General features: G+C 45.9%; 1 protein-coding gene across 2 annotated transcripts in view; it reads left to right on the top strand.

Moving 5' to 3' along the window:
- Positions 1-24,999, top strand: part of PHRF1 (PHD and ring finger domains 1) — a 557,508-nt gene that overhangs the window by 162,962 nt on the left and 369,547 nt on the right. For both annotated transcript variants that reach the window (XM_086957804.1, XM_086957803.1), the window contains exon 6: positions 17,235-17,353. In XM_086957804.1, coding sequence (XP_086813930.1) covers positions 17,235-17,353 — 119 coding nt within the window. The remainder of the gene's footprint in view (positions 1-17,234; positions 17,354-24,999) is intronic.

The raw sequence follows: 24,999 nt of genomic DNA, 5'->3' as shown, positions 1-24,999 counted from the left end.
ATCAATTCGTATAGTAGAGATATTCAAAGAAGGCCAAATCGTCGCCTCTGTATCAGGAGGGCTGTTTGGATACAATACTTGCATACAGCAAGTGAGCATGGAACTAGCGCTTACGAGATATGCTTTCCCTGGCACCATGCCACAACAGCTGTGGTCCGTTATTAGAACGTAACTCCTGTTAGAGAGTTGTCTAAAGAATGGCTCTATCTGTGTTGCAGGTGTGCCGTGCTGGTGGCATGAAAGGTTATTTGAAGTCCCCTCACAGGCCCCATGCAAATTAATACCTTGGCACAGAAGTATACCGCTTAGTGATTGTTTACAATTGTTACCACTAAGTAATACATTCTGGTTCTTGTCACTAACGTGTGTGTGTAAGGTAATTTCCATGATGACTTAATGTACCCTTTACCCAACCTTTCATACTGGCCTGCTGGTATATACTCTTGGCAATTTTTAAATTGGAAAGTTGTTATCGGAATTGTGATTATTCCGTGTATTATCCATTCAATGACAGGTCTTTCTGACATTGTCAATGGTAATCTCTCAAGTTTTTCAATGCTCATAATCGTATAGTCTGCTCCTTTTTGTGCCAAACTGATTTGTTTATCAGTAAGGTTAAAGATAGAGAATAATGACGTTGTGTTTATCAGACGCCATGGCACGTAGCTTGAACGCAGATTTTGCAACGTCCAGCCTAGCTGTACAATAGAACGTAATTGGGACTGACCGTGTTGTAACATTAGCAAGTCCTGATCTATTATATCGATAGCAGATGATACAATACTGTCCAGTGAATATATTCTGGAGGACAGAGTCATTAACCCATTGTCCACAACAGAAAGCGGATTTTCCAAATTAATACGATCAATTTCTCGTATTTTCTCTGCTGTTTCAATTTGAGTTACTTTCCAAGCTTCATTGTACGCAGCGTATATATTAGCCGCTATGAAACATTTTTGACGCTGTTTGCGTGGTCCCATTATGAAATCGCGCAAGTCAGCACCGTCTTTAAGTAAAGTCAAGTGTTGCTTAATTTCAGCCAGTGTGGATGTCTGTAGCCATTCAAGGCATAGTTTCCCTACAATGTATGTTGTTACTATCCCTGGATGTTGTCTCTGGGAGTATCTAGGGTCTGGTCTGGTCATTTTGAACCCCTGTATTTTGTTCAGGAATCTATCTTGACAGTTATTTGTGTCTGTTGGCCAGATTAACCACTTTTTCCAATCAGGATGTGTTCTGTTTTGGTGTAAAATATGGATCTGAAAGAGACACGTTAGTGATAGATTCCTTACCTTAGAATATCCCCAGGCGTCAGACTGGATCCGGAAACTTTTGCGTAGCAATACCCCTGCGCGCCGGTAGGCGTCGTCTGCGGCTCTGCGTCCGTCGTCGGCGTCGTGAGCGCCGGGATGACGTCGTTGGAGTACTTAGACGGCGCCCATGCGCGCTGACGTCAGTTCTTCTTTTTTCCGCGCCAGCTAGCGCAGATCCGGAAGAAGCTCTACCCCAGTCAATTTTTGACTGAAAATTTTTGATCCTTTTGATCTCTCTCTTTGTCGAATTCTCGACTATCGGTGCCAGGGATGCCCGGGTTCAAGCCTTGCTCGAAGTGCGGCCGACTCATGTCGGTCACGGACCCCCATCGCCGGTGCCTGAAGTGCTGAGGCCTCGACCATGACGATCGATCCTGCTCCGACTGCCGGGCCCTGACGTCGAAGGCTAGGCGGCAGTGGTCCTGCAAGCGTCTCGAGCTGAGGCAGTCGGCCCCGCGCCGCTCCAGGTCCCGGTCCCGGTCCCTCGGGAGGTCGAGGGACAGGTCGCGAGGTCGGAGTCATTGACGCTCCGGAAGTGGACACCGATCGTCTGGTTCCAAGTCCTCAGGTAAGAGGCATGAGAGGTCGGAGCGACGTCATCGATCCTCCGACCCGCCCCGACGCTCGCACGATGCGGCCGGGGACTCGGGCGACACCGCCCACGCGGCTCCGCGGGAGTCGCAAGCGTCGCCGCCTGCCCCACACCTTCGGGTCCCTGGGCACGGCGCGACGCCGGAGGAGGTCGAGAGGTACCTCATGGCCATGAGGGCCCTCCCTCCTCAGTCGGTTCCCGTGGCGCCTTCGGGCTGATCGGTTCCGTCTGGAGGTCCTTCCGGGTCGGGCGCTTCGGCCCCGACGACGTCGGGTGCTTCGGCCCCGGCGACGCTGGCGACTTCGGTCTCGGCGCCGCAAGACCTCGCTGGATCCAGCTCCGGATTCGGGACCTCGCCGGTCGACCTTACGACCTCGCCGGCGCCGTCCCTTCAAGTGTCGTCCCCGGCAGCCGATGTGGTTGCCGCCCCCAATGCCTCCCACTGTCCTGCTCAGGCGTCGGGAGGGCGCCGCTGGGCGCCGATTCCGTCGGCCTTTGGAGACTTCTATCTCCACGAGGAGGCCCTGGCTGCTAATCCTGGTCTCCAGGACACAGGTGACGAGGAGCATTGGGAGGGGTCCGAGGACCCTCTGGCACATGATTGCCAGTCACAGCAGGACTGGACATATGAGCTTGGGGAGGCCAGTGGTATTGACACCTCGCCAGACACTGGATTTACATCGCCCCCGACTGTGGCTTCGGAGGCGGGTTCTGCTTACATCGTAGTGTTGACGAAGGCAGCTAAGGCCTTAAACCTTCAGCTCCCCGTCGCGGCCGTGAGGACTAATCTCCTCACTGAAGTCCTCAAACCGCAGTCAGGCTCCGCGGAGCCCCTCCTGCCGTTCAATGAGGCCTTGTGTGACGTTCTTCTGGGCACTTGGTCCAAGCCCGCCACAGGCCCCCCTGTGGATAGGAACGTGGCCAGACGCTACCGCCCGGCACCGGGCGACCCATGCTTTTTGTCCACCCATCCCACCCCGAGAGTCTGGTCATCCAGGCCTCAAACTCCCAAACCGCATTCCCGTCGGCCCCGCCCGACAGGGAATCCAAGAGATATGAACAGTTTGGGAAGAAGGTTTTCTCGTCTGTAAGCTTAGGGCTGCGGTCTGTGAACACCGCCTGTCTCTTGGGCCGCTACACCCACACCCTGTGGGACACGGTTGCGGAGGTGCTGCCTAGATGCCCGGAGGAGGTCCAGGCTAAACTCAGCCAAGCCCTTGCGGACGGCCGAGATGCAGCACGCTTTTCTATCCGGTGTGGGCTGGATACAACGGACTCACTGGGCAGGGCGATGGCAACGACGGTGGCGGTTCGACGCCACGCCTGGTTGAGGTCCGCCAACTTCTCGGCCGATGTCCAGGCCACCCTCCTGGACATGCCGTTTGATGGCCGTCGCCTCTTCGGCGACAAGGCAGACCATGCGCTGGAACGTTTCAAGGACTCCAGGGCTACGGCCAAGTCCTTGGGCCTTACGGCCCCACGCCAGCAAACGGGTGCCTTTCGCTCCTTTCGTGGCCACGGAAGGGGCGCCCCACCACGTACCGCCAGCCACACGCCGCAAAATGTCCAGCAGCGCGGTGGCAGACGTGGGAACCGCCGTGGCGGTGGTCGGGGCCCGCGGCGAGGCCAGTCCACACCTCCCTCAGCAGCCCCAGCCTCAAAACCTTCCTAGTCCGAGTTTTCAGGCCCATGTGACGCCTGTGGGGGGCAGGGTTCGCCATCACCTCTCCCACTGGCATACAGTCACTTCGGACAGGTGGGTGCTGCAGATTGTCCGAAGGGGCTTCTCCCTCCCCTTCGAGGCATCCCCTCCATCCATGCCACCTCAATGCCATCGTGTGTCGGGGGATCACTTGCAACTTCTGCAAGAGGAGGTTTCGACCCTCTTGGCCAAGAGGGCCATCGAGCGCGTTCCTGGGCCAGAAGTAGGACGTGGTTGTTACTCCCACTACTTTCTGGTGCCCAAGAAGGGCAAAGGGGGCCTACGCCCTATCTTGGATCTGCGGAACGTCAACGGCTTCCTCCGGACGGAGAAGTTCAAGATGCTCACTTTGGCTCAGGTCCTGGCTGCCCTGGACCCAGGAGACTGGATGGTAGCGTTGGACTTGCAGGACGCCTATTTCCACATCCCCGTCCTGCCGGCCCACCGGCGTTACCTGCGGTTCACGGTAGGCCAAGAGCACTTTCAGTTTACCGTGCTCCCCTTCGGCCTTACCAGCGCCCCACGGGTGTTCACGAAGGTGATGGTGGTGGTCGCAGCCCATCTGCGCAGGCAGGGGGTATCAGTCTTCCCCTACCTCGACGACTGGTTGTTGAAGGCGGGCTCGCCCCAGACAGTCGTCAGCCACCTCCAGACTACGGCTGACCTCCTGCACCTGCTGGGGTTCTCCATCAATGTGCCAAAGTCACACCTGTGTCCCTCTCAAAAGCTCCTCTTCATCGGAGCGGTTCTCGACTCGGCGCAGTTTCGGGTTTACCCACCCGAGCAGCGGGTTCGGGATAACCAGGCTCTGGTTCCCATCTTCCAGCCGTTATCCCGAGTCTCGGTCAGGTTGACGCTACGGCTTCTGGGACTGATGGCCTCCTGCATCCTTCTGGTGCGTCACGCCAGGTGGCGGATGCGGGCTCTGCAGTGGGACCTGAAGTTTCAGTGGGCCCAGCATCAGGGCAACCTGTCCGATCATGTCCTGATCTCAGAGGGCACTGCGAGACAACTGCAGTGGTGGCTCACGGACCGCGACTGGGTCAGTGGCAGACCCCTCTCCCTTCCCCAACCGGAGCACGTAGTTGTGACGGACGCGTCCCTCCAGGGCTGGGGGGCCACATGGGAGAGGCGGAGATCAGAGGCCTCTGGTCTCCGGCGGAGTCCCAGCTCCGTATCAACTTGCTAGAGCTGCGGGCGATTCGTCTAGCACTGAAAGCATTCCTCCCCTCTGTCCGGGGACGTGTAGTGCAAGTGTTCACCGACAACACCACCGCCATGTAGTACTGCAACAAACAAGGCGGGGTGGGGTCGTGGACCCTCTGCCAGGAGGCTCTGCGCCTATGGCAATGGCTGGAACATCAGGGCGTGACCCTGGTGGTTCAACACCTGGCAGGCTCTCTGAATGCCAGGGCGGACGAACTCAGCCGTCGGTGCATGATGGATCACGAATGGCGTCTGAACTCGGACGTGGCGCAAGGTCTCCTTCAGCAGTGGGGAGAGCCTTGGTTAGATCTATTCGCCACAGAAGAGAACGCGCAATGTCATCAGATCTGCGCGTTGGATTTTCCAAGGCGGCACTCGCTCGGAGACTCTTTTCGTCGCGAGTGGAGCTGCGGTCTGTTGTACGCCTTTCCGCCTATACCACTTCTGCCCAGAGTGCTGAAGAAGATCAGGCACGACCGGGCCCAGGTCGTCCTTGTGGCTCCGGACTGGGCACGAAGATACTGGTATCCCGAGCTACTCAGCATGTCAGTCGATCCCCCGATTCGTCTGCCTCTTCGGGAGGACCTTCTGTCGCAGCAGCAGGGGACGGTCCTGCACCCGAACCTGTCCAGTCTCCACCTACAAGCTTGGAGATTGAGCGGCGGCAGTTGAGGCCATTTGACTTGCCTCCTGAAGTCTGTGATATCATTCTGGCAGCCAGGCGTCCCTCCACAAAGTCGGTATACGCCTGCCGGTGGAACAGATTTGTGGCATGGTGCACAGCAAAGGCTGTGGATCCTCTCTCTGCACCCCTTTCGGAAGTGCTGCTCTTTCTTCTTTCCCTTGCCCAGCAGGGCTCTGCTCTGGGCACTCTTAAAGGGTACCTCTCTGCTCTATCTGCCTTCTTGAGGCTACCAGACCAGCCTTCTTTATTCAAGTCCCCTATTGTAAGTAGATTCCTGAAGGGCATCACTCACATGTTCCCTCCTGTTCCCTTCGTGATGCCCCAGTGGGACTTGAATCTTGTTCTCACCTATCTGATGTGTGCTCCCTTTGAGCCACTTCATAACTGTCCTCTTCGTCTCCTTACTCTAAAGACGGCATTCCTGGTTGCCATCACCTCTGCCAGGAGAGTGAGTGAGCTCCAGGCTCTTTCTTCTTCTCCACCTTTCCTGTCTGTTCATCCTGACAAGGTGGTGTTACGTACACGACCTTCCTTTCTGCCCAAGGTTGTCACGGCCTTCCACATCGGGCAGTCCATCACTTTGCCCACCTTCTTTCCGCCTCCGCATCCCTCGAAAGAGGAGGAGAGGCTCCACCGTCTGGATCCAAAACGTGCGCTCTCCTACTACCTAGATCGCACACGCCAATTCCGGGTGGATGACCAACTCTTCGTTGGTTACGTGGGCGCGAAGAAGGGAAAGGCTGTGCACAAGAGGACCATCTCTAGGTGGATCATCTTGTGTATCCAAGCATGTTATTCCATGGCGAAGAAGGAGCCCCCAGCTGGATTGCGGGCTCACTCCACTCGGGCCACGGCAACGACAACTGCCCTGGGCCGAGGTGTCCCCCTGCAGGACATTTGCCAGGCAGCTACATGGGCCTCGCTGCACACATTCGCAAGACACTACTGCCTGGACAGTCAAGTCCGGAGGGATGGCTTCTTTGGCCGTTCCGTCCTCCAGGACTTTCTGGTGTGATATTGGTTCGCAGACCCACCACCGGGGTTGGTATTGCTGGGGTATCTATTCTAAGGTAAGGAATCTATCACTAACGTGTCTCTTTCAGATGCACAAGTTACTACTTGTGTAACGATATATCTGTAAGAGACATTAGTTAGTGATAGATTCCTTACCGACCCACCCATCCTCCCCGTTCTGCGAACCGATATCTAGGGTTAAGGTCATCCCCTTTCAGGGCCCTAGTTTCATGGCACCAGTGTTAGTTCTATCATGGCTCTGCGTATCTGGCGCGGAAAAGCTGTGTGTCAGAACTGACGTCAGCGCGCATGGGCGCCGTCGAAGTACTCCGACGACGTCATCCCGGCGCTCACGACGCCGACGACGGACGCGGAGCCGCAGACGACGCCTACCGGCGCGCAGGGGTATTGCTACGCAAAAGTTTCCGGATCCAGTCTGACGCCTGGGGATATTCTAAGGTAAGGAATCTATCAAGAACTAATGTCTCTTACAGATATATCGTTACACAAGTAGTAACTTGTGCGATACGTCTATCTCAATATCTGTGGTTGTTTTATCAGGTATTGGCTTTGGAATAGACGGTTTGTTTAGGTCTTTAATCTTAGATAGGCCAAGACAAGTTGAATGGTGTCATTCAAGGACATTATTTTTTCTGGGATCATGCAGGCTCGAAATAATGCTTCTGAACCTTGGACATGCCATTCTTTTGTACCCCAGATGGTTTTTGTTTCAATGTTTTTTTTCCTTAAATCAAAACCAAATGTAATAATTTTTTCATAAAATGTTTCCGAATAAATCAATTTAGTATTTGTCAAACTAGGTTTTATCTAACAGTTTATAATGAAATGTGTTAAACCCTGAGAAGTATGGGAATTTCTCATAAAATGTTTTCGAACTGCTTTTAGGTGGAGTTGCACAATGTTCCCATTGATTATACTTAAAAACATTTCTAGGTTGCGCAGATTTATGCAAATAGTGATGTGCAAAGTGGTTATAGCAGTACATTTGTTCATAGTTCGATGAACCCTGTAAATAATCATGTTCTGTAAATTTTGCTGACATTACTAAATCTGACATCATATTATTTATGCTTTCAAAGTCCCAATCATCAGAGAATGTACTTGGTTTTACAAAGTCACTTAATGAAACTTTGAATTGATGTGGATATTTCAAGAGTTCAACCGGGCTATAGATTTCGTAATCCGTTCTGTCCCAAACTACCCCACCGGGTATTGGAATGGCTGTGACATTCACTGATGATAGTTCTCTTTTTTCGATGTGAGATGACTTGTGTGGCTTTAGGACCAAGTTGATGTTCTGACTTGCTGTGTCCATTGTACTGTATTTTCCCTCAATGAATTTTCCCAAATAAAGTACTATGATGAGCCAAAGCAGGAGGAAAAGTACACCTAACACAATCCAAAATTCAATCCATGGAGAAATCAGGAAGGTTTCTTTGAGTTGATGACAGAGTTCTGTTGCTTTGTCTTTAAAAGTTTTTGTTGCTGGCGTTTCTTCAGGTTCGCTTGGATCTTCAGAAAAGTTATCGAAATTGATGAAGTAGCCAGATGCAGCTTTGTCAATTGTTGGAAATGCTTTTTCAATTTTTTTTTCATTAGCATAGTCTGAGGCTACATCGTTGTAGACTGGTGTTTCATGATGAACTGTTTCAATTTGGGTTTCAAGAGGCACAAGTTCCATGGCATTGTTGCATAGTCCTTTTTTATTCACTGCAGGTTTATCAAATGTGATTAGTCTCTCAGTTTGAACCTCTTGGATTGTAGCAAGTTTTGGAGTTCTGCTAATTCTTGGGAGTCCACTGGGCCTACTACTCATTATTGCCACATGATTGTGGTTTTACCAGGTCGATGAATACAACTCGGTTCTCCTTTTTACCAGCAAGGGGCGGTAGTACAACTGATCTTGTTCCCCTGACAGCTAAGACAGGTACTGCTTTTCTGTAAGAAGGCCCAAATTCCTTCTTCACCGCGATCTTCTCTCTGACCAGATCCCCAATCTTTGGAATCCAGACAGGCCTTGCTGGGACAGGTGGTTTATCTTTAGTGGCTGTTGGCTGCTGTTTTAACTTTATGTTGCTCAGGGCTTTACTTGTTTCATTTAAGTCCTGTAAAACAGCCAAACGATCTTTGATGTCAAAGCATTTTTTCTTATCTTCTACCACTGAAGTCTGACTATCTAAATCCTGAATATACATTCTAGTTCCGAACAATAGTTCGTACGGGCTGAAACCTTTTAGAGAATTTCTTGGCAGATTGTTAAGACTACGTTGGACACTTTTTAAATGTTGGACCCACCCATCACCCGAACCTAATACCTTTGCCGTTATAGATTGCTTTATGTCTCGGTTTTTTCTTTCCACAATCCCATTTCCCTCAGAATGGAAGGGACAAGAGTACCGCAATGCAATGCCCATGCTGGTCAAGGCCTCCTTATAAGCTCGAGAGCTAAAAGCAGGACCCTTGTCAGAATTTAGCATGCCAATTGCGTATGTGCCAATAAAGACTCGCCAATCCTTTAGAACAGTTCTGGCGTCAGCCGAGCGCTGGGGCCTGTATTTTTAAGTGAATCTAGTCTTAAAAGGAAATTAATGCGACACTGGAATTTACGTATAGATAGCCTTAAGCTAACTACAGAAATGGCCCTGGCAATACTCCGGTTGGTTCGCTACTGCCATCTCTGTTGCAGTTTGGACAGCTCTTTGCAAATTTATATTGTTACAGGCTCATCCCCGGCCACCAGTATTCTGATTGTAATTCTTTCAGAGATCCTTTGATCTGTTTGTGCCTCGGACCTTCACCCATGTGTGCTTCTGCTATTAATAAGACTCTCCTGTTCGTGTTTGGAATTACTCTATCCCTCACTCCAGGGATTCGAGCAAAAGGAACGGAGTTTGCGTCAATTACGTATGTATAATTGAGTGGATAGTTCACGGGTAGTGCTGCAAAGTCGCCTTTTGAAGACGTTTTTACCGCCAGCATGGTTTACCCGTCTATGTATTTTTCTGAACGCTTTTTTGTGGCTACGGAAGCCGGTTGAGTTGCTTCCGCTGTGGCTGTATTAGCCAATGAATTCCCTGCAAAGTGAACGCCATCACGTTGATGACTCAGTGTATGTATCACGTGAGTCTTTCGTAGTTCTTTCTGCAAAAGAACTACCTGTTCCCAAAGTATCTTATGCTTTATTGTGGCACCTGTGTCATCTTTGTAATCGTTTTGAACCCAATTCTGCAAGTCATTATTGTAAGATTTGACTCAGAAATGCGAATCGCACACTATTAGTGTCGGAATTCACGATCGGCATTTTCAAGCGCCATCTTTAAAGATCTGATTCCAGCTCGCTGAGCCGAACAGTTTCCCAGTGATTCAGTTTTTGTTATTTTTGGTCTGAATTTACCACAGCGCCAGCGACCTTTAACAATCGCGCATGCTGCATTGTAGGATTTATTATCCACATCGTAATGTTGTACAAATCTGTCCGTATAGATTATACAAGAATACTGTTGGAGAGGCAGAATTTCGATTGGCAGAGGATATTCTTCTTCATAATTCAGATCCTTCAGTTTTTTCATGTTCGGGACAAAATAGTATTTCACGTCTTCTGCAGCAAGAGAATTTTCCCACTGTATCCATTTTGGATCTAGTGCCACCGTTTTTAAATTAACTGGGCTGAATAACGCCTCAAAGGCTGATTCTGCTGTAAAAACAGTTATTCCTTTGCCTTGGGCTCTTTCTTTTGCTACAGCAGTCTGAACCGCATTTACAATATTTTCTGTAAGACTGAATGTTTATTCAGCTTCTAAGTACAAATGTGATTTGTAAGCTATTGGTACAGTTTCTCCCTCATTAGAGGTCAGGTACGTGAATCCGCATCTTCCTGGGATGACTCTGATTACAAGGTTGCGTGTATTGTCGCGAGTTTCCAATTTTGTTTTAGCTAACATGTCTGTTTGCAATGACCTTCAAATTTGTGTGTTTGAGTCCAATTGATTGGTTTAAAATCAGGTTTTATTAATTCATAGAGAGGTTTAATCCTCTCTGCATAATTTAGAATGTAAGTTCTTCCGAAATTCAGGAAACCTTCTATCGATTGTAAGTTCTTCAGCGTTTTTGGTGCTTGGATTACAGCGCACTTCTCTAAGAAGTTGTCTGCTAGGCTTTTGCCTTCACTTGATAATTCATATCCTGAAAATTGGACAGTTAGATGGGCAATTCGTGACTTTTTAAAGTTGAATTTGTAACCCTCTGCTGCGAACCCAAGTATTATGGTGTTAACTCTTTTCAATTGAGTATCCAGGTCATCATCTGTGAGATAGATGTCATCGACATAAGATAATGCCTCGTCATCATATATTTGTAGTAACTCTGGTACTCTTGCTGAGAAAAATCCTGGGCTATTCTTGAATCCCTGTGGGAGTCGACAGAAATTTTTCTGTGACCCCATTATTGAGAAAGCGGTTGAATACCTGCTTTCCGGTGCAATATTTTGACAAAAGAATCCATTAGAAATGTCTAATGTTGTTTTGTATTTTTTGCGAATGATGTTATTCATTAGTGCTGCACTGTGTGAATTTTGTACCGCAAATGTCTTGCAACTTGAGTTTAGGTGTCTGTAGTCCAAGACTAGACGATATGAATCATCTGATTTGGAGACAGGAAACAAAGGATTGTTCATTTGAGAGGTGCATGTTTCAATCACCCCTTGGTATTCAAGTTGATCTAAGATCTCCCTGACCTGTTTTTTAGCTTCTTGCTTAATTGGGTACTGTCTTTGTGCAGCTGATTGACATTTTAACTGGATTTTGTGAGGAGGAGAGTCCTCATCCCATCCTACATGATTCTTATATAATGCAGGTGCTTGAGCTACTGCTCATTTTCTCGCATATATGTATTTTCTATGTATTGGAATATGATTTGAGAAGGCAGGCATAATCATTTCTTCGCCATGAGGGCACTCCCTGACAAACTCTGGTGGCCAGTCTTTCTCAGCTAATAGGATGTCATAGCCTTTTGAGAGGTTATCCCAAAACAGACCCCTTACCTTCCTAGTCTTATCTCCCTCTATACGCAATGTTATTTTGTATATTTTATGAGGTTCGCTAACTCTGGTATCTGCCGTTTCCACCTGAATGTATTCATTCGTGTCCACTGTCTCCAGATGATTAATCAGGATCTTGCGAGCTATGGTCACTTCTGCTGCGCTGTCTAGCATTGTCTGGGCCCATTCTCCGTTTTTCAGCTGTGTCCTCAGTATCCTCGGCATGTTTGATTATTTTAGACTTGCTACCTTCTTTCTTGGAAATTGTTATTTTTTACTTTGAGCAGGTTCCTTGTCTTTGGACTTGACGTGCTCTTCCCTGTGTTCTCACCGTCCTCTTCTTTCCGATTTCTGCGAGGAAGTCTGAAAAGATCGAGAGGGACGTGTATCAATATCTTGATATCTATCAGGCTTTTTCAAATTATCCCTATTTCTAAGGTTGTATCTTTTTTCAGAGGGCTCCCTTTGGGGAGACTTGTGTTCTCGGTTCGGAGTTCTTTCCCTCCACCGAGGAGACCTTCCTCTGGACTGGAATCTTTTTTCTTTGGGAGTGGATTGTTTATTTCCATCCCAGCTTTTTTTTGGAGTGTTTAGATTATTTTTAATAAATATCTTTTCAGGATTTTCAAGTAGTTGGGGTTTTACCGGTTTCCCATCCAAACTATCTCTACCTAGTTCTTCATAGGATTTTTCTATGATTCTGGCAAATTCAATTGGTTGGTCTGCTATATCTGTTTCTTTCAATTTTTGGAGGTAAGTTATATCCTCCATTGCCAATTGAACTAACTCTCTATATGCCTTTAATTCTTTTATTTTAACTAAGAGTTCTTCACTTGACATTTTTTCAATGTCTCGATGTGGTGTGTAGCTGGCTAGAACCGGCCACGTTGCTCTTGGTCTACCTAGTGGACCGAGCCTGGTGATGTGATCATTATGTTTTAGGGCGCCTTTAAACCAGAGCAGATGCTCTTGGTAATTTAGTGGGATTTCAACATCCTCGAAAGGAGTGTATTCATCCGGAGGTTCCTCTATTTTGTAATAGTAGAATTCGGGTGTTACAGCGTTTGCTGCTGGAAAGTTTATCCATGAATAGAATACTTCTGTTTGCCGATATTCGTGTGCCTCTATCACGAATATGACTGTACCACCTTGTGATGTCAGTCCATTTTCTATAAGTTTGAGTTATAGTTCTTCTTAGATTGACCGGAATGAGTATTGCATTCGGTTCTGCCTTTAGGAGACTCGTGTCCTCCTCTAGGAGTTTAGCTGCTAGTTTTACTCGCTCCCTGTCGTCATCACTTTCTGTCATTTTGCTGACTGAAAGTTTTTCTGTTGCAGAATTACTTTCAAGGAGACAAATGATTAGGTGCACAATATTTTGGAACACTGTATCCTTCAACATTGACTAAACCAAGAACTAATACATAGGATTCTCATCCTCCTAAGTTCCGGCGGATATTAACCTTTCACCCACTCCAGACGTCTATTGGAGTTTTTACAGGAGAAAGGGGTCTGTGTGAAAAGCACGACTGAGTTACTCTAGTGTCTTGCGTTAGATTATCGCCTTACCAAACATTGGGCGCCATGTAGTGTCGTTCCTATATTCCCCATAGGCTCTGCGCATTGGAATAATATATTCAGCAGTGTAGACGAAGGACTGAGGTCGACTAGGTCTCTACTGACTATATTAGACTTAAGGTTTGCCAGCTAGCTCAGAGGTCACTAGAAACTTTCTTGAATAAACGAGGAGGAGTTTAACCTCCCTGGATAGACAAGAAGGGATTAGCTTCCGACAACCATATAACATGACAACTTTGCTCCCTCACAATAAGAGTAAATCTCTAGAGTTGTGTGAAAACAATAGACACCTATTTCACTCAGTCAATTGTGCGTTCTTAGTTTCACCAGAGTGCAGAGAAGAGAGAGACGGGCGCTTTCAATAAAAGGTATTAGTATGGCTGTGACATGGGTATCTGTTCACATCTCCTCAAACACTATTGTTTGGATTCTGAGGTGAAGAAAGTTGGATAATTTGCCCGCTCAGTTTTATTGGATATTCTTTTACGTCCCTTTCATATTCGCTGTCTAAATAGTAATATTCTTTTGGGTGGCTACTCAATCGACCTGCAAATTTCTTGAGAGAGATGAAGATGTTGCATTACACCTATACCATCTCAAAAGACTCGGTTAAAAAAAAAAAAAAGTTTGGTATGCACATCGGGGCACTGAGGTGGATACTTTGTAGCTCTAGTGACATCACTGCAATTCCACCTCTGACGTCAAGAGGGAATCCCCGCCACCTACGGGCACCATGAGCTAGTGCAAAGGTTTCTGCCCCTCAGATATTTAAAGGTGAGTAATCTGCAGGGAGATTGCATGTCCACCACAAATATTGTCACCAAAGGTAAGCAACTTTTCTTTCTACCATAATCTGTCGTTGGGTCAGTCATGCAAGTCATAGAGGTAGATCTCCAGTGTCCAGCTTCCCTCCCCTCTCACACTTGACACACCCTCTGAAGCCACACCTAAAGTGGACAGCCATACGAGGACACAAAGCCCTGAAACCTTTAGAGATCTGCAGATCTAATCGATGCTGCAGCCAGCACAACTCTAACCTGCTCTACCGTCTTTCCCACAAATGATCCATCACATTGCTAAGTTATACATCTGAAGACAAGCTGAGAGCATCTCCCTGGTTACTTGTGCAAGACATAAATCACTTTGCATGGACTCCGAGCCAAATTCCAACCCATCTCTCCACACATTCCTAGAATGGTAGGCTGCCACTGGTCTGGGAAGGTGTTACTTTACAATAACATGATTATCCTTATTTCTAGTTATACCTAATAACTAATATTGAGTATTCATACTTAGCATGTTGCTCGTTTAGTAAAGCAACCTGTCTGGAGTAGTGCGATTTAAATGTCAGCACAGTACTAGATGTAAAAACTAGGTCTACAATACCATTTGAACTGCCAGCAGCCACCACTGAAGACAATGCAGTTATACCATTTTCTGTTTTGAGAGGCTAAAGCAGGTAATCTAGAGGGACTAAGGATTAATCTGGAAAAAGAAGGGGCTCCTTAGATGAGGGTACAGAATTTGGATGAACTCATCCATTTTAGAATCATCATTCTTTAACAAATTACTTATTTCTAGATGCTCACAAGTTTAGGAAAAAGAAGGTTGAGGCACAGACATATTAAAATATTAGATTAGGATCACATAAACTGAATTCGCAAAGCTGAAATTCAAACTTGGGCCCTGCTTTTCACAGGTTGGCAACAGGTCCACAATTTTTCAGTCTGGCCTTGAGAGATGTAATTTTAGTTTTGTGACCTTTGTTTAATCAAACCCATGTATAGATAAAACAAAGAAATACATAAAAGGTGTTTAAGATACGTCATCTTCCTCAATAAGGTTTGTTTAGTTGTTAATCAACGTTTGCGTCCTTCGAGCACAGCATATCGTACGGGGCAGTAGATGAGCTGCTTAAGCACTGATTCCACCTAAAAAGTGCGCTTCAATGCTATGATTGGTTGGCTAATACTTTATTTGGGCAATACGTTTTCCTTTTGATTCAGTGTCTTTTTTAGGTCTTACCTGCAGGTAGCTTAATTCATGTGTTGTAGACCTATTGTGAACAATATAATACTTAAAGTAAACTTTGGGTCAGCCCCTTACCCATAGTTTGATGGCTTTCTTGTCTCTGCTTCCCTTCTCCTGATTTGAGGAATTTCCACTCTATTCTTGTGTTTGTCTCAATCAGGAGCATTTAAGTGTCATATTGTTTTTGTATTTACTGTCATGTATTCTTTCATTGCAGACTTCATATCTTTTATTGTAGTGCATTTGTGCGACTATTTTCACTCCCTCTCTCGATTCCTGCTCCTCCCTCCTCCACCGCCCCTGGTCTGCTAACTGAGCTACGTTTCACCACGTTGCACTGTAATCATTCCACAATGCCTACTCTTGAGTCTGCATGCATAGCCGGCATCTTTAAACGTATTTTCCTATGCTTTAAAAACATACTTTCAAATATGTCCACCGTGGATGCACCTCTGGTGGCAGTACTTAACTAGGGAGAGGTCGACCCAATGCCTACTCTGTTTATTTTGGGCATTTAAAAAGCATGGGCTTGCTTAGACCAAAAAAGCGCTGTAAATAATTACCAATAAATTAATTTAGAAGCTCTTCTCTTCTGATTCTTCCGACAATGTCAGTATTCCCAAAACATTGTGATGCTTGTAAGTCTCAAAATGTGTTTAATAGTTTGATAGAGGAATGCACTGCATTAGGGTTTGCTTTAGAGCATTGCGAAAGCATCTTGATAATTGAACTTAATGCTTGTCTCACTGAGGTGAATGCATCACGCAGAGCAGGTTATTGCATCCAATCAGGTGCTGGCCTGCCGTGGCGTTGTGTTCATGCATTGGTAAGGCAGAGTTTCACCGCATCTTGAGTGAGTAACCATTTTTGTGAGGCTGAGTTTTCGTAGCTGGGGCGATTCTCCTAAAATGTTTTATGATTTTATATGTGGCATCTTATACTTCAAATTTCGCCATATGAAAAAAGAAATTGTATAATAAAAAGTACACATGGATAGATAGATTTTAAAGTAGGGCAGGTCTCCTTTTTTGTTGCCTCCTGCTAATGCAACATATTCCTCTTCTCGGCTACTAGTAACTGAAAATGTAATGCAGTACAGAAACCAGCATCAATAACAACAATACTACTTGCCTGTGAAAACAACAGACTTTGGCAATGCCGTTTCTTTTCTAGAAGAAACGTGAGCTCATATGTGGCATCCTTCTTGAAATGAACTATGTTTTAAGAAAGTCGATTTAAAGGTGACTCTGCTAAGAGCAGTGTGTAGAATGAGCTAGCAGCAAGGATAATTAATTCTTTCATTTAGATTTAAAGATTTCTGCAACTCAAGTTCTGAGATGGCATCCGCTTTTCTTTCATAAGCTAGCTGATTACACGTCTGAGATACCATGGATGTATGTTTTTCCCTGGGTTAACCCACCCTCAAATCTTTGGAGCGGTCATTTACTTCTCTAAGCTACCGCCAGTGCACTTACTCCCATTGCCCTCAAACAGCTCTCTTTCAGGGAAGGCCTTGGACACTAAATCCTAATGCAAATTTTGGTCAAAGTTCCTTTTGTCTTGTGTAGTAATGTAACACCTTTACCAAAGCACTTTTGACCGTTTCTCTACATGCACTGAGCTGTCTCCAGGTGTCTATAATGCAGACTTAAGAGTAAAAAAGACAACACTGAGATGATTCTTTGCATTTTTATAGTTCAAAACACAAATTGTCACCAATGTTCTTTCTCGTCTTTGAATCTGCATCAGAAGAGTGATAATACAAAAAATAGATCAACATTTTGACTTCCAGATTAACTATGAGGCTGCTGTTTACTTCCAGTATCCTACTAAAAACTCCTGAATTCATTTAATATCAAAGGTTTTATTTTTTATTTGATGGACAAACGCGGTGGTTGTCCTACTGTTGTATACTGGTACTGATCAAAGTTCGGTTGATCATTCTGACTGTGTTTCTTAAAGACTGTTTTGTAAGTAGTACCTAGTAGATGCCCAGTTAATCACATTCTCCCATCTGTGCTTTATGAACAAATGTGAATCTGCTTATTTTATTACAGGTTCCTGTTGAGAATCATGCAGCGGAAGATGCAGAAGATGACGATTCAACCAACTGTGAGGTGTGTGGGCGGTGTGACAGAGAGGACCGCCTACTTCTCTGTGATGGCTGTGATGCAGGGTACGCATTGTTGGATAGAGAACTGCTTAAATTGACATGTTATGTGCATTTATTTATTTATTTATTTTATTTTTAAGATTTGTAAAGCGCGACTTTTACCCGTGGGTGTCTTGGCGCTGTAACTCAGCTTATTATCTCAATAAGAACATTATCAAACTTCAAAAGTGGTACAGTGAACAAATAGGTTATTGGTCAAACAATCAAGTTTTCAGCAGCTTTCTAAACTGAAACAGTGAAGGGGTAGATCTTATCACCATCGGAAGAATATTCCAGAGTCTGGCGGCGGTGTTTTTTGAAACATCTGTCGCCCCAAGTAACAGTCCTGGTCCGTGGCACTGTCAGTTGGTGTAGATGTTCAGATCTAAGTGATCTATTGGGTTGTTAGAAGATAAGCTTCTGTTTGAGAAACACCGGGCCGAGACCATGTAATGCTTTAAAGGTGAGGCATAGAGTTTTAAATCTGATCCGATTTCTTAGTTAGCCAGTGGTAGTTCCTGATTACTTGCTGAATGGGTTTGAATTTGGGGGTGCCTGACAGTAGCCTTGCTGCTGCGTTTTGGATAAGTTGTAATTTGGCCACCACCCGAGATTGAGCATTCGCAAATAATCCATTGCAGTAGTCCAAGGATGAAAGTACCAAGGAGCTCACCACCGTTTTCCTCGCATTATCTGGAAGAAATGGTAAGATTTTTCTTAAGAGTCTGAGTTTGTGGAAGGCAGAAGATGCTATCTGATTGGCATGGTTAGCAAAATTCAGCTTTTCGTCGAAGATTATCCCTAAATTCCTAACCTTATGAACAGGGGTTGGTAGGGCTCCAAGTGATGGGGGCCACCAGACGGAAGACCACAAAGGAGATAACTTTCCGAAGATAATTACCTCAGTCTTCTCTGAATTGAGTCTTAAGCAGTTTCCAGCCATCCACTCCTTGATTGCCAACATGCCTTCCTGAAACCGAGCCGCCACCTCTTCTCCATCGTTCTTGATGGCAAGCACCAACTGGGTGTCGTCGGCATATGTGGTTAGGCTCATCCGGTAGTTTTTAATAACCCTAGCTAAGTCCAACACGTAGATATTGAAAAGTGTCGGACTTGGGGATGAGCCTTGAGGAACACATAGTACATCCTTGTATATATTTTCCTCTGCTTCTGTTCTTCTGTTCTGTCCTTGTTTAGTGTGTGCTCTTCTGGATGTGATGTCCAACTTTCTTACTTGTTAACTATGCACTCTATCGCCAACTGATGACTACACCACCTGTGTTTTTTTTCCATAGTGATATGTACTGCAAAACCAGGCTTCTGCCACGAAACAGCCTTCAAGCATACATGGCATAACCACTCTGCTTTCATTTAGCTAGTTGCAATTATTCAAGCATACCTGAAACGTTCCCATTTATAGCTGAGCATATGAGTTTAAAGCCTCTCGCCTGGGTGTTGAGGTAAAAGGTCAAAAGCAGACAATGGTTACTCCTCCGCGTGAACTTCTTTCTAATCACCAAGTCCTGGCTAGCCAACTCCTCATCCTTTGTTTACATGGTGCCATATAGCTACACTTTCATTTAGGATCATCTAGAAGAGCTGGAGATCTGGCCACAAAAGCCTCGGCAATACCATGCTCATCAAGGCCCCTAAGTTATCTCTTCAAAGTCATAGGACTCTGCAGAGAGACCTGGCCCAACATTTACAAAATGATTTCATACAGTAGTCAACCAGACCCAGCAAAAATATCACAGAAAGCTTCTCAGCCCTACCCTATAAACTCGTTGTCATAACCCAGCATAGTGTTCACGAACCTTTACACATAAAATGCCACTGCTTTAATATAATCAACACTTCATACCATTTGGTAACATTAACCCACCACAGCCATGGATTCTGTTCACAAACTGCTCTCAAGCATAAACACCATACCAAAAGGTAGGCAAAGAAAGCCATCTTTTCTGTTCAAGAAACAAAATGAAAGCAACCATATTCAAATTTCCACTAGAGAACAATTGCCCTAACCACCCAAACCTAACTACAAAATCCGAGGACTCCTTCAACAAAGAAAAATGTGCTCCATGCTATGACAGACAAACATACAGAAAAAGAGTCTTTAGCATGGTTGCTTAGATGCAGTGTAAACGATAAAATGCGGCAAAAGGTGTAACCGTACTGGTGGTGCGGTTATAGTGAGATTAGCTGAGTATCCGTTTGTTTGTGGTGGGCGAAGAGACATAAGCACACACACAGGTAAGTAGTGGATACATTAAGTACGATTGTACCTTTTGCCGCGTTTTATCGTTTACACTACACCTTACCATCGGCAATTACGATTATTTGTGATCCAAGCAACCATGCTAGACTTTTTTTCTGTGTTTGTCTGTCATACGTGTTGTATGTGTAATGTGTTGGAGATGGAATCCCCCTCCCACATATATAGCACCTTAGCGAGTGCTTCACATATTTACAATCACTCACTTAAGTATAGATTGCACCATCACTTATTCCATGGTCCTGAGGAAAGCCAGTTTTACTACAAAGGCCTGGCTGAAACATGTGGACCACTCCTGGATGTAGGAGGTCCTAATATATACTCCAATCACATCCACTTTCCTTTTTTAATGCTAACAGAGGCCCAGATATTAAAGATTAATTATCCTCTCGGGTACAGGGATCACTGTTTAGCCTTTTTAAATCTCACTTTCATGTCACCCACACTGCAGCATGCCAGCTCTGCTGTATCCAGGCGTAGTAGCACACCCGGGACACACTCTGTGTCACTGGGAGGGTCCGATGATGAAATATGCCACCAACTAGGTTGGTGGGTGAGGGCTTCATGAAGAAACCTAATGGTTTCAACTTTGTCATACAGTCCTGAGTCCTGTACCTTTCACAAATAGGCTTTCCTCTCTGATTAACATATAATACCTGTTGATACGGACTAGCTACCTAGTCCTCTCTCTCGCCTTGATAAACTGTGTGCAAAATTACTACAAGTCATCAACATGTCCAAGTCTAATAGAAAGTTTCAAAGTGACTGAAGACAAGGATCTTCTACCTGATGCTGCGGTCTGCAAAGCTGATTTAACAGAATTTATCATATCTCTTATTATGTGCGGACTGAAGGATGAAGAAATGCCAGTTCCTCCATGGGCAGGAATTGATGCTCTGATCTCTCAGAATATTGTCCCCCTGACAAAGGTTGGGGTTTTACCAGTAATAACATCTCCAGGTACAAACTACAATTTTTTCTGTCCAAAGTGCGCGTTCTCAGCTTGAAGACCAGCCTAGCCTGCCAGTTTTCAGCGATGGTGTTTTCCGTGTTGTAGCTGACATTTTTATGAGCAGTTCAGTAAAATGTGATTATCTTTATCTAAGGATTGGTGTTCTACACCTAACTAAAGTTGTGATGCAGAGTGCAGGAGTTTATCTCCGTGGATGTGGCACCGACGATGCACTTATTGAGGCTAAAATCTTTAAAGGCAAAACTCTCCAGCCAGTATTAAGGAGAATTCTTGATGAATTCTTTATGATTGTTTGTTACAAGGTATGCTCCATCATATCTCCGGCTATAGAAACATTGCATTGGAAAGCTTTCTGAAACAAGAATGCCAAATTAGGTTTTGCTCCTCTTATCTCAGAAGTGAACAAGGTACAGAATGCACTTCGTGCAAATGGAATAGTGCAAAGGCAGGCAATGTTTAATACACTAGGTTAAAAATCAAAAAACCTGAAAACAAAGTTTGTAGAGTTTGTCAAAAGATGTAAAAGAAAATCAGAACTTTGCAAGTACTGGGGAAATGTTTTATACATGATAGTTCTAGTGAAAAGCTTGGTACATTCTGATTGGGAGGGTGATGTGGAGTCACTGATTACTGTGTTTCGCAAATGCAATTGCATAAACTACTTGAAATATGGGTCCTGGAATTTGTAAAGGTGGAAAAACCATACCACTACAGAAAATTCATCCAAAGACATTTTGTGGTGAAAAATAGAAAGGGAAGGTTCAGTGCTGTGGCTCCAGATATGAATCTGGAACATGCAATCCTGAGATCACAGAAAAGCTACAAGGTCATTGTTGGTCAGATACACAAAAGTGAATATGTTGCTCAGTAGCAGCTTAAGTATCACAAAGTCCTTTCTATGTGCAATATTTTCAGAGAGATAAGCACAAAATTAATGGACCATTTTGAAACAGTTCATCACCGCGAACTTGTGGAAAAAGAGGGGCATATTTTAATAAACATGTTGCCTTCATTTTATGCAGCAGCAAGAAAACCCCTTTGAAAACACTGAGCCGGTGTGACTACACAACTTCGTTACCAAACAATATGTGGATACCGATATAAAGACACATCTAATAGATGTTCTAAAACATGGATCAGAACTATACGCAGAACTGAAATAGGAGCGATTTGTATAGAAAGAGAAAAAACTGTTCTGCATAATCACGAAAGCTAAACTTCCACTCTTTAATTACCGTAGTAAGAGTTTCGTCCAACGGACCACTACAAAACAGGTTACGAAAAAAACAACTTTCGCACGCATATAGAGAGATGAATATAACAAAAGAAAGGGGCGAATTTTTCAAGGACATTCTACTGCATGATCCTCCAACAAATGCATTATTTGATGGAAAGTCTGCAACCAATCCAATAAAGCACCAACTCGTTCAGGAGCTCGAGAAAACCTTTCACCTGAAGAATTTCAATTCGAAAAGGTGTCCTCATTGAAAACAGCTGGTTCGAGGCATGTGGGCTGCTGAATTCATATCTGTGCATAGATCGCCGCCTAGTGTTGGGTCCGGATGATTGCACATTGTTGTCCTGGAAGAGTCTTCGAAGTATCACAAGATAGGTGGCTCCTCCCCTGGACTACAGTGCGCATGGGCATCCTCTCCATCCTCAGATTGTTTTTTTCCGCCATTGGGTTGGAATGTTACTATCTTAGCTCAAGTTAGGAAAACTTTCTATGAAGCCAAAAGGCTTTCAACAGCGTCGGTATTGTTTCGTTCGGTGCCGATACCTTTCCGTCGAGAGGACATCGAGGAATCAGATGGCTTTTCTTCCACTTTCGACCCAATCTTCGATGGAAAGAAGCCCATTTAAAAGGTGTCCTCTTTGTAATGCAAAATACCCGCACATCGATGTCCACCCGGTGTGCAACAAGTGCCTGTCCCCGGATCACAACGAAGCCAACTGTATGGCCTGTGCCCGGTTCAGGTCGAAGAAAACTCTTCGGATTCGACGCGCGGCTCGGTTGGAGTCGCAGAGATCAGCGCCTGTTCCAGAAAACATCTTCGGGACCGAAGACGAAGAGGTAGTTTATCTGGAGGATCAAGAAGAACACTCTGATTCGGCTTCGGCCATGACTCCGAGTATGACGCCGAAGACTAAGAGGTGTTAGAAGAAGACGAAAACGTCGTCGAGGAGGTAGGAGACGACGCAGAGTCCCTTGGGGCCATAGAAGATGGCGAGGGCTAGGCCCAACCGGTTATACGGGGGCCGATGATGAAGCGCTCACTAAGGCTCAGGTCGAGGGATCGCCACAAGGCCTTACCCGAGATCCACAGACTCGTTCAACAGCCCTGCATAAAGGCCCGGCTTCGAACATATATAAAGAGCCATTGGTTTCGAAATTGCCATCGGTCGATACAAAGACATCGAAACCAATAGCATCACTGCCAAAACCGAAACCGAAAGTAAAGCTAACTCTGGTCAGCTCCAAGGCCTCAAACCCCTCGGAGCCGAAGAACCAGAAAAAGGCTGTCGATACCGAGAAGCTCAAGAAGGTCATTGAGCCAAAGGTTGGGGCACCGAAGGCCAAAGTCAAGGCTGTCGAACCGACGAAGCCGACACCGAAGGGAGTCGACACACACAAAAGGCCCGAACCAAAAGAAGGGTTCGATCTTCGGTCGAGGCCTGCGGTCAAGACAAAGACTGGCTCAAAGGACCCTGTCGAGTCGACGCATCCGAGCCCATTCATTGCCAAAGAGGTGTCGGAGTCACTCCAACGCATCAAAGATAAGGCTACAGCAGTCGGGCCGAAGAAGGCCCCAACACCAAAGCTGGTCGGAAACGTTCAGCCCGCATCAACACCAATCAAATTCGGGTTGCCACCGACGGTGCATCCGAAGATGTTCGAACCAAAGAAAGGTATCGGAGCCATCAAAAAAGTGTCGATGGAAGTGGAGGCTACAGAGGAGCCTGAAGAACAGGAGTCGAGGCAGTTCATCGACTCGGAAACTGGTAGACTGTCCATATATAAAAGGAAGATCATACCAGAAACACCCATGGAGTCATATAGGATTCCCTTAAAAAAGAAGAGGGATTCAACAACATCGCCAGTTCTTGTGGAACCTCTGCAATCCTATGGTCAAGAACCTCAGACTTTTTCACCCACATACTCCGATGTGGATGCAGGGGATGACGAAAATGAGGATGACACTTATCATGTGGACACTGATCCCGATGATCGAAACCAACCATGGGCAGACCCAGCTGACCCAAAAGATCCGCACACTGCCCCTGGCACACAGGTATACAGTGTAAAAACATTTCCCACTGAGGACACTACTGCCTTTATGCCCTTATTGAAAGAGCATTTACAACAAGGGGTGGTGAGGGACAGAGTCTCTGAATTAAACAGAATACTCTCACCCAGTCAAGAGATCAGGGCTAGATCCAACACCGTTTTTTAGCTCACTGCACCATCCCAGTTTCAGAACCTGGCTGTATGCAAATTAGTCTGTTCCTGTCCCAGTGCATGATGGGAACAGGGCAAACCAAACTACAAAAGCCAATTCTTACACTGGGAAGGAAACAAGCTACCGGGGACCGGTTTCTGGCATTTCAGCCTCTTCGGCCCGGCTTGCTTGAATCCTGATGGTGCAATGAGCAAGGGACTCACATCTGAGTATACCCTTCCACGCTTAGGGTGGACAAAAATATTTACAACAAGGGGTGGTGAGGGACAGAGTCTCTGAATTAAACAGAATACTCTCACCCAGTCAAGAGATCAGGGCTAGATCCAACACCGTTTTTTAGCTCACTGCACCATCCCAGTTTCAGAACCTGGCTGTATGCAAATTAGTCTGTTCCTGTCCCAGTGCATGATGGGAACAGGGCAAACCAAACTACAAAAGCCAATTCTTACACTGGGAAGGAAACAAGCTACCGGGGACCGGTTTCTGGCATTTCAGCCTCTTCGGCCCGGCTTGCTTGAATCCTGATGGTGCAATGAGCAAGGGACTCACATCTGAGTATACCCTTCCACGCTTAGGGTGGACAAAAATATTTACAACAAGGGGTGGTGAGGGACAGAGTCTCTGAATTAAACAGAATACTCTCACCCAGTCAAGAGATCAGGGCTAGATCCAACACCGTTTTTTAGCTCACTGCACCATCCCAGTTTCAGAACCTGGCTGTATGCAAATTAGTCTGTTCCTGTCCCAGTGCATGATGGGAACAGGGCAAACCAAACTACAAAAGCCAATTCTTACACTGGGAAGGAAACAAGCTACCGGGGACCGGTTTCTGGCATTTCAGCCTCTTCGGCCCGGCTTGCTTGAATCCTGATGGTGCAATGAGCAAGGGACTCACATCTGAGTATACCCTTCCACGCTTAGGGTGGACAAAAATATTTACAACAAGGGGTGGTGAGGGACA

This window comes from Lissotriton vulgaris, chromosome 2_1, assembly GCF_964263255.1.
Source record: "Lissotriton vulgaris chromosome 2_1, aLisVul1.2, whole genome shotgun sequence".
In the NCBI taxonomy this organism is placed as follows: Eukaryota; Metazoa; Chordata; class Amphibia; order Caudata; family Salamandridae; genus Lissotriton; species Lissotriton vulgaris.
This window is presented reverse-complemented; position numbering and strand designations above follow the sequence as displayed.